General features: G+C 45.5%; 4 protein-coding genes across 6 annotated transcripts in view; 3 read left to right on the top strand and 1 right to left on the bottom strand.

Annotated features, from left to right (window-relative positions):
* The window catches only part of LOC126568306 (mitogen-activated protein kinase p38b-like), a 643298-nt gene that overhangs the window by 95413 nt on the left and 538060 nt on the right, over positions 1–9825 (bottom strand). The window lies entirely within an intron of this gene.
* LOC126568491 (ras-related protein Ral-a) overlaps positions 1–9825 on the top strand; it is a 337581-nt gene that overhangs the window by 219353 nt on the left and 108403 nt on the right. The gene's annotated exons all lie outside the window — the stretch shown is intronic.
* On the top strand, positions 800–2025 carry LOC126567584 (uncharacterized). Its single transcript, XM_050223801.1, has 2 exons — positions 800–806; positions 863–2025. The coding sequence occupies exons 1-2, from the start codon at positions 800–802 to the stop codon at positions 2023–2025; spliced, it is 1170 nt and encodes a 389-aa protein (XP_050079758.1).
* LOC126567583 (peritrophin-1-like) lies at positions 5769–9095 on the top strand. Its single transcript, XM_050223799.1, has 3 exons — positions 5769–5775; positions 5843–6238; positions 8683–9095. Exons 1-3 carry the CDS (start codon positions 5769–5771, stop codon positions 9093–9095), a joined length of 816 nt encoding a protein of 271 aa, XP_050079756.1.

Below are 9825 nucleotides of genomic sequence, written 5' to 3'. Positions count from 1 at the left end.
TCAGTCTGAAAGAATCTTTGATATCGAATGATGTATAGATTTATCATTTAGCAGGTATGTTGCAGAGTGTGTCATCACGTATTTACCCACATCTTCTCGAAGGTAAACGGTACACCTTTGTTTAACCTTGCTGTTGTGCCCTCGTATATTGTCGGTTTGCTTCCAACCATTCAATTACAGTATATTTACATGAACAGGGACAAGGATTTTTAAATCATCACCCATACAAACAGGGCCAATCACTTCCGGCATCGTATAGCTTTCATCGTGATAGATATCACACCGATAGCCATTGCTCGCGCGTATCGCGTAATCTCTGTACCATCATCAACGCTGGGCCAGCGAGCGGTCCAGCCGAAAACAGCACTATTCAGTTAGTCATACGATCGTATCACGCGCAGCAGATGCAGAGATCACACACCGGCAATGGCATTTCGATGTTTTTAATGGACATCGTCCGACTGAAGGAACCGGCTCGGGTGGCGTGTTCCGTCCCGTTTCTTCGTTCGTTTCGCTTCGATATGGGGTGTACCGACCGAGCGGTGAATCACGCCGTTTGTAGCAAAACAGACGAAGGATAACAAAGGCACGCGTGTGTTGTGGGTATAACCATGTTTCAACCGTCGTACGTTGTGCATCAACATAGCTGTCGCTGTGCCCGGTATACTATAAAACGGAATACAGCAAGGCATCGCACAGTCAGTCACGGTTTTCTCGGCTTGGAAAAAAGTGTTATACTTTTTGTCAGGTGGAACCCCTTAATCAACAACCAAACAGACAGTGGCCAACGTTTTCAACAATGAACGGTTAGTCTCTCTCGCACTCGATTTTCAGCTTTAATCTTACAAACCCCTCGCTGCAGTATTTCAGCCATTGCTGGCGATAGTAGTGTGCTCCCTGACGCTTGTCAACGGAGCGACGGGACCCACATTCAACTACGAGGATGGCATCCTGGACGTACGCTGTCCCCAGTTTGACATCCCGATGAGCCCGGTCCATCTAGCGATCCCGAACGATTGCACCAGGTTCCAGAAGTGTTTCAATGGCCGTGCCTTCACGATACAGTGCCCACCCGGGCAGGAGTTTGGGGTTCATCTGCAGCGGTGCGACTATCCGGTGTTTGCCCAGTGCCAGAAAGGTTACGTGCAACCGCAACCGGCCGGATTTAATTACGATCTCGGACAGGCCGATCCACGGTGTCCACGGTTCGATGATCCGTTTAAGCCGACCCATCTGCCACATCCCTCCGACTGTAAGCGTTTCTTCAAGTGTTTCGACGGTCGGGCATTTGAGCTGGAGTGTCCAACGGGACAGGAATGGGGCGCAAAATTGAACCGTTGCGACTTCCCATCGATGGCTCGCTGCTCCGTCGGGCGGGTTGATAAGCTGCCAAATGCTGTAGAGAAAGCCCCCGAGCAAGTACCGCAGGATGCCGGTAGCGACGGATCCAGCGGAGAGGTGCAGGAGTACGTGCAGCCCGCAAAGGCTGCGTTTAGCTATGATTCCGGTGTGAACGATGTGCGCTGTCCCAAGTTCGACGATCCGTACCGTCCGATACATCTGGCCCATCCCACCGATTGTCGCAAGTTTATGAAGTGTTTCGATGGACGCGCGTACACCATCGACTGCCCCAAAGGGCAAGAGTTTGGCATCCGTATTAACCGTTGCGACTACCCACAGTTTGCCCAATGTTCGCTGCAGAAGGATCGTAAAAGCTTGCGCAAAGCGGCCGATGAGTACTACTACGATGACTACTACGACGATGACAGTATTCCGCTCGATTCGAGCGAATGGACACCAGAGCAGCGTGAGATGATCGAGGGCGTTAAGGATGGACGTTGCCCGCTGACGGACGACCCGGCCGAACCGATCCATTTCATACACCCGAAGGATTGTGGTAAGTTCTATAAGTGTTATGATGGGCGCGCCTATCTGATCCTGTGCCCGGTCGGGCAGCACTGGAGCGTCCGGTTCGATCGGTGCGATTATCCGAAGGTGGCGAAGTGTACCATTCGCGGCAACTAAGCGAACCCTGGTGGAGGGACACGCTAGTGTTTAGGGAAGTATTTATTTGTTCGATAGACACACATATACGATGTAACAATAAATTGGTACGGTGTGGAGTGGAGCAACGCTTGTCGATGTTAATAAAGTACATACGAAAAGGAAGCCAGAAACGGAGAGTTTTTTTTTTTTGTATATAATGATAGGAAGAAGTGTTTAAAATTTCCCCTAGCACTCAGGTGCCAGTCAAAATGCATTGCAGGTCAGAAAGAGCACGTTATCGAAAGGTACGGTGGAGTAGAAAATCTCCAACACCATCAGCATCGTTAGTGCTGTTCGAAAAGCGACACGGGTAAGACAACACGTTGACGAGAGCGATGGAGGTCGGAAGTCAATCTTTGGAGGCAATTCAACGAAGGTGGCAGCGAGAGGTCTGCCAAGGGTCTCTATACGTCGATGAGGAAAGATAAATATCCTAAATACGCAATTCGTGCGATCGACGTGGCGGGCTGGATGCGACAGAATCATTCCTCGCGGACTCCTTACTAGGGACTCCTCCTATTCAATAAAATCGTTGCAACAGTTCACGGTCTCCCCCAGTCCTGACTTCGATCCCGATGCCTGTGACAAACCGTTCCCACCTGATTGGACCTATCGCGACGAAATACCCGGATGAGATTAGCTCATTTAAAAGAGCTAATTGTCCATCACTACCTACAGTATTCTGAAAAATGGATTCTGTCTAAGAGGGACGAATTAGTCTTATCTACGTTGGATAATAAAAAGTCAGAAGGACAACCCGGTGAACTGGTCATGTCATGAGAATGTCTTTCTACAACCAGGCGTATAAAACTCTACACATGGCACATGGCGTGAGGAGATGGATTGACGGAAGCTATCACTTTCTGTAGATTCTTAGCTTTAGCTACCATACAGGATCTTCTTGGCTTAACGAACTACTAAGGTCACGTCAGTCCTCGAATAACTCTTACTAGACTTATTGACACCAACTAGTTGAGTAGTTATTCCTGTGTCATCAAAGTCCAAAGGACGTGTGGAAGTATTTTGTGTGAATTATCACATAGATCTTGAAGTTCACAATTGGACACTATTTGGTCATCAATAAAACACCGTAATATGGTACATCATGTGCATGCTCTATTAAGCTACTGGTTTATTGTAATTTTTTTGTTGGGAAAATTAAATCATTTTCCGACGATTCTTTTCCCACGGATTGACCGATTGACCAATTGTGCAACCACTGCTTACAACGAACATCTAGCACGGGCCGGATAATCGCACCGATTGCTCTTGGAATCAAACTCCAACCCCGGCGGACAGCTCATCTCGTACGCGATGCCGTTGAAGCACTTCTGGAACTTTACGCAACTGGTGGCGCTCGGGAAGTGAACTGGCTTGGCCGGATTATCATCACGTGGGCATCGTGCATCAAAGCGCGTGACTGGCTTTTCATACCTCACTTCCTCCTCCTCATCATCGCCCCCGTCCCAGTATGATGTATCCGGTTGACGGTTGTACGTAGGATTGACAATGGCTGGACGTTGCTGTTGTGGTTTCGGATTTGCCTTCACCGCTTCCGGCTGTGCAGGTTTGTAAGGCACTTCCCAGCCATTCGATGGCATACGGTTCGGCTGTTCCGGTTGCCTTTGCACCAACGGACGGTTCGGTAGCTGCTCGGTGCGGGGTGGTTGAGCTGGATTACGATTGGCTTGCTGCTTAAGCGTTTCGGCCACCGGTTCACGGTCGTACGAAAGACTCTGGAAGGATGGCAATTGGTACAGGGGCAGATCTGGCTCACCTATCCACTTTTCTGGTTCCGTTTGAACAGAGGCTTGAAGTCCTGCCGGTGGGTTCTGCTGGTAAGGATACCAGCCACCAGCCTGCTCCTGGTACGGATAGTAGCCCATATTATTAGATGGAACTTGCTCAACCTGGTTCTCTTGTTGCGTTGGTTTTCTCACTTTGTTGGATTCCTCGACGGGTTTCAATGTCTGGAAGGATGGTTGTTTATTGGCCGGCTTTTGCATCTTATACTGATCTGGCTCGGTCAAGGATGGGAACCCGTAGTACGGTGCTTGGTACTCCGGCTCTACGTATACTGGGCGAGGCTGGTATTGCTCTGGACGGGCTAGGTATGGATTGTAGCTTTGCTGTACCTCTTGAGGACGCACTGGACCAGTGTTGGGTAACATATCTTCAGGCTTAGATGGAACTGGTACCGGTTTTCGGTCCTGTTTGGGCTTATCAAACGATAACTTTGTATCCGTATCAGGTTTCGGTTTGTATCCATCCATACGGTTTGGTTCATGCAGCTCTTCTTGCGTTTGGAGCTGCGATTGATAGATATTTAGCGGAGAGTTTTCAGGCTTCCATCCCTGTTGTTGCTTCGTTGACTCCGGGGCAGGGTAAGGCTTTTGATACACTACCTTGTGCTGCTGTTGTTGGTTCATCCAGGCAGGTTGGCTTGGTCGACCTTTATTCGCCAATTCCTGAGACGGTTGATTCCACTGCTGATTGTCAACCCGATCCGGATTCACCCCTCCGTTTCGATACGGTTCCGGCACCACCCAGCTAGGTTCATTAGCCGCTTGGAAAAGACTTGGGCGCGTTTCCTCGTTCCCCTGGGGTACAGCCTGCTGACGACCTTTGTCTGCAACCCAAACTGGACGTTCGAGATACGTTGCGTCGAGCACAGTTGTGCCCAGGCAAAGAGTCACCGCTAAGGTGACAGATATTCCTACGCTCATAGTGACACCTAAAAGCAGAGGAGACGAGAAAAAATCCCAGCTCAAAATAGCAGAATCGGGTCACACACTGGAACACCTGGCCACCATAACCATCAGTGCGCGACAGGACACTTTACCTCGTAATGCTTTGTTATGCTGACATCGGCACTGCTGCTTTTGTTGTCTTCGGCCAGCAATCATTTGCATTTTATAACTTCTTGACCCTGCTGCTGGGGCCGGCCAGTTCTTATCGTGATGTGGTGGTAGCCATTACGGCGTCGTTTTTCGGGTTTTGTTCTCCAAAATTTTACACTTACTTCTTGGAATTGAATTCGGAAAGAAATAAAACATACTGCTGTAATGGATGTTTGAGGTTGCGAGTAATGCAAAATTTTTGTACCACACAATCATTTGACACCACGGACCGCTCTTATCAGACGCATCGCGTGCCAAGTAGCTAGCTGGAACTCCAGATACACTGGGCACACGCTGCTACCGGAACTTGTGGAAGGCTTCAGGTTCACAATTCCACCTGATCATACCTACGATAGTGTTAATGATTCTGCCGCTGAAGAAAGATGTTTTCATATTTGCTCAATATGGCACAGGATCGTTCTAGTTTAGTTTAAGTTTTTAGTGGCAACGGTCGGTTCAAGAAAATCGTAACCGATTTTCTCGTCTCGTCTCGACTCGTCGGATCCATTCGAGCACAACGAATCATGAGAACCCGAGGTCTCTGAGAACGTCTTATTGTTATGCAATCAGTACGATCGTTTCCTGCTGATTCAGTTTGCCGGGAACAAATTTTTGCGGTAAATGTGTAAAACAATCGAAATCAAGTAATCAGCTCAATGATAAAGAACTGCCGATAAAAGTAGCGCGGTACAGGAAAATACATTCTAACTAATAAGTTCCGCCAGCTGGCAGTAATGCTAAATATCATATAAATAGACAAGATTTTCACCACACTGGACACCGTACTTTACCAGTCGTATACCTTACCGCACGTCAACAAAAATGAAAGGTAGGTGTGATATCTTTGTACGCCAAAACAAGTGGTTCGGTACAACTGTGTGTTCTGTATTTCGCAGCCATCATCGCCTTGTGTCTCATTGCTGGAGCTTCGGCCCAATATGCCTACAACAACCAGTACGAAATTGGTGTTCCGGAAAACTATTATGCCAACCAGGGCCAGTACAATCAGGGCCAGTACAACCAAGGCCAGTACAACCAGGGCCAGTACAACCAGGGCCAGTACAACCAGGGCCAATACAACCCGGGCATGACGGGACCGGCCAAGGCGATCCCCGATTCACGCTGCCCCCGTACCGATGATCCGATGCGCCCGGTCCATCTGCCTTATGCCGGCCACTGCAACAAGTTCCTGAAGTGTACTGGTGGTTTGGGCTTCGTCATGGATTGCCCGGCCGGACTGGACTTCAGCACTCGCATGAACCGCTGCGATTATCCCGCCGTCGCGCAGTGCCGTGTCTAAAGATATCCAAATGTTAAGCCTCAAAACGATGATTGGCCAGCACGGCACAGGAAACTTGAAGCTGAACCTAAGCTGAACGTTTAAAAGCATCAAAGGGCCGTAGAAGACCAACATTTGGTATTAGTAAACTCCTTGTCTTTCTTCTAACTAATAAAACACCTTCATAATGCCAAGCGAAAGTTCACTTGTCTGTTTGTATCTTTCTTTGCAATCGTTCTTGTTTCATATAGGGCAAAACAGGAGGTTCCAAATCTTCTTCGAATGATTAATTACAGTTTTTTTAGTTTCGAAACGATTCAATAATTGTGATTCAAATTCAGTCATGATTAATTAAGTCATGATGAATTGCTCAAGCACACGGAAGTGAAGACTGTCAAAATATGTGTTTCCCGTACCAGTAAGCCGATCGTGCATCAAATCTATGCTAAAACATAGAATCTATGACTGTTCAATTGTTAAGCAAAGCAACTGGTTATAAAGGAATGGGTTCGAAAAAGCCAGAAGCCAAAAAACTGTTTGTTTAGAAACTTTTACGGCTAAAACTTAAACAAGCAAACTAAATAAATTTAACAGCACAAAGAATGTTCATTCACAAAGAAAAACTCTGGTTAGTAATCAATGGAGTTTTCAACTTTGGAAGCAAAAAATGAAAAGAAGAAGAATTATTAAAAAAAATTCAACTACACGTAATTCGCTAGACAACAAATAGGCTTACCTTTTTTGAAAAATTTCAAGAAAATATGACAAATATATCTAAAGATACAAGCTTTAAGATCTAAAAAAATGTAAGATTATGGCCTACACGTGTAGATGGTCATAGATGTAAATGGTATCAATAAATAAATCGGAAAAAATTAAAATAAGTTTAAAAACTTATTTATAAACTTAAAAGAGATAAGTAAATTGATCTACACATTCTACAAGTTTCAAGTGTGTACGACTTCGCTATCAAAAAATATTAAGTACAAAACTTACCCAGGTAGGCGCTTATAATTGTAATATATTAATAGAGATTACAATGTATACAATTACTCTGACATTCTATTATACGCCTTTTTTATCAAAGACTATCTACATATATGCCTATGATGTAGAGATTAAGAGGTTCATAATTGCAAGCAAAAGAGAAGGTACATACACGAGATCAAAAACAGCACATAAGTCTGTCAAAATCAAGATGATTTGAAGGAGATAAGCGAAATAGCTAGCAACTATCAACTTCGGAGGAAATCATCCGAAGAAACGACATTTTAATAGTAAAAGGAACAGAGTGGATAGCTCAATACGCCTCCCCTAATAACCACAGACATGGTTTTAACTGAGTCCTGGAGCTCCACTATAATTCTATCCTTTCTGCCATCAAGGTACGATTTCAGTAACAATCTCCTAAGTCTAGCATAATAGGAAGCAAAATAGATTCTGGGGTCACATCTTAACATCTGACCACTCCAGGCGTCTCTCTGGATATATTTACCTACGATAGAATACCTTTACTCTTTAGAGTAGATCCTCCAAACACCCATGCCTCCTATGGCAAAAGTACCACTTATAGGAAGATCCACCTCTCGCAATATCCCATGATAGCTCGGAAGCTCGACCCCAGGTTAGCTTAAAATATGATCGGCTCCTGAGGATAAGTGACAGTACAGAAAAAGATCGTATAGAAAACATTGAAAGAGTGCACACAAGCCTGTAGGCACGGCAGCAAGAATAACCGATCTAAAACATTCTACACTGATGATCAATTCAGTGTAACGATAAGATCTGTAAAAGTTCCTTTTCGTTTAATTTAGAGTTCAATTGAATTTGCACATTAATGGGACATCATCACTCATTCGAACATCCTCCCCGTATCAACATGTTATGTTTGTTCACTCATAGCAACAATGATAGAGTCGTCGTCGAGCATTAATTCCTCAGAATTTACAACACGGAACTTGCCCTCATAACAAACTAAGAAAAACAATTAAACATCTGTATTACAGTCCGCGACAGGTTGTGCAACATCCGGAAGTACCAAGGATGGTTTGGTTTGCACACATGAAGCAAACCAGACTACCTACCGTCCACCAGGGCAGAAAAGCGTAGTCTTTTAACTTATTTTTTGTTTTGATTTCTGGGAACCATCGATAACGTACCGTAGCAGATACGATAACTAACGATAGCGACTGTAAAAGCGTGTGCTGCTCACCGAAGCCTTTGCTCTCAATTAGTGGGAGCAACTTATCAATTAGGCAAATTACTTTCAGCACTCTGTATAAAAGCGTCGTGCCAAACACGGACTAAGCATCATTTGGTTTTGAAGCAAGTTCCAAAGCGCATCCCCGTTGAACATCAACAACAATGAAGGGTAAGCGATGGCTAGTACCTGGTGCCTTGGTGCCTAAGATATAACTTATTTGTTTTGTATCTTCTTTCCATCCCGATTTCGGTCAGCCTTCATCGCACTCGCTGTCCTCGTTGCTGCCGTCGCCGCAGCCCCACAGTACCCGGAAATGTCGTACAACGCGTACAACATGCCGCAGGAGCCCCGCTACGAGGCGTACAATGCTCAGCCACAGTACGAGGCCCAGCAGTACCAGTACCAGCCGCAGTACCAGCAGCAGTCCCAGAGCGAACAGCTGTCTGCCGATGGGTACAAAATCGTCCCCGGCATCGTTGATGCTCGCTGTCCCCGTGCCGACGACCCGATGAAGCCAGTCCATCTGCCAGTGAACGGCAACTGTGGCAAGTTCATGAAGTGCTTCGGTGGCCGTGCCTACGAGATGGACTGCCCGGCCGGTCTGGAGTTCGGTGCCAAGGTGAACCGTTGTGACTATCCCGCCCTTGCTCAGTGCTCCCGCTTCTAACTCGAAATGTCAATGCATGAAAGAAACGTGTAAATGACCCGAGTGAGGTGAAATGCCGCTAGCTGTTGTGAAGACATTTACTGAATAAACTTTCTGATTTTTGCTCTGAAATCTACACTGACATTTGTGTGTGATTATTTGTGGTTCTTCAAAATGAACTTTATCTCTCATAGGTTTTTTGTTATCGGTTTCTAAAGTCTAGCTTATGTTTAGCACAGTTTTTAGTACATAAGTATGATGATACTCTTCTTAAAATCACCCACAAAACACTAGCATGGTAAAGTGTCAAAGTTGGCTTGAAAAATGCTTCAAGATTGCATACTTTTGGGCGGTAAATCTAACCAAAGTCCAGTGTTTTCAGATCAGACGACGAGTGGACTCAAACGACGCAAATGGATTTTCTGTCAAAATGCTGTCGGGTTTTCATATATTTTTTGACAAGTTTGACAGTAATTTTTCGTATTTCGCAGCAAACAGCAAACAGATTCCTATAGACAAGATTGTAAATGATCTCGTGTGGATAGGGATCTGGGAACTGTTTGAATAAGAGATTTTTTAGCTAAACGTCCTTGATACTATAGGATCGATTTCTTCCATCCGTTGTAGAGAAAGTTGGAGAATATCAGAGAGAATTATGCACAATTTGCCCTGATCCTAGGCGACCTCTTCATTGAATTTTAAGTCACAGAATATCAGGTGAAAGAAAAAGAAAAACTTTCATAAAATTCGA

This window comes from Anopheles maculipalpis, chromosome 2RL, assembly GCF_943734695.1.
Source record: "Anopheles maculipalpis chromosome 2RL, idAnoMacuDA_375_x, whole genome shotgun sequence".
NCBI classification, from domain to species: Eukaryota; Metazoa; Arthropoda; class Insecta; order Diptera; family Culicidae; genus Anopheles; species Anopheles maculipalpis.
Note: the sequence above shows the minus strand (reverse complement) of the source record. Positions and strands in the feature narration are given on the sequence as shown.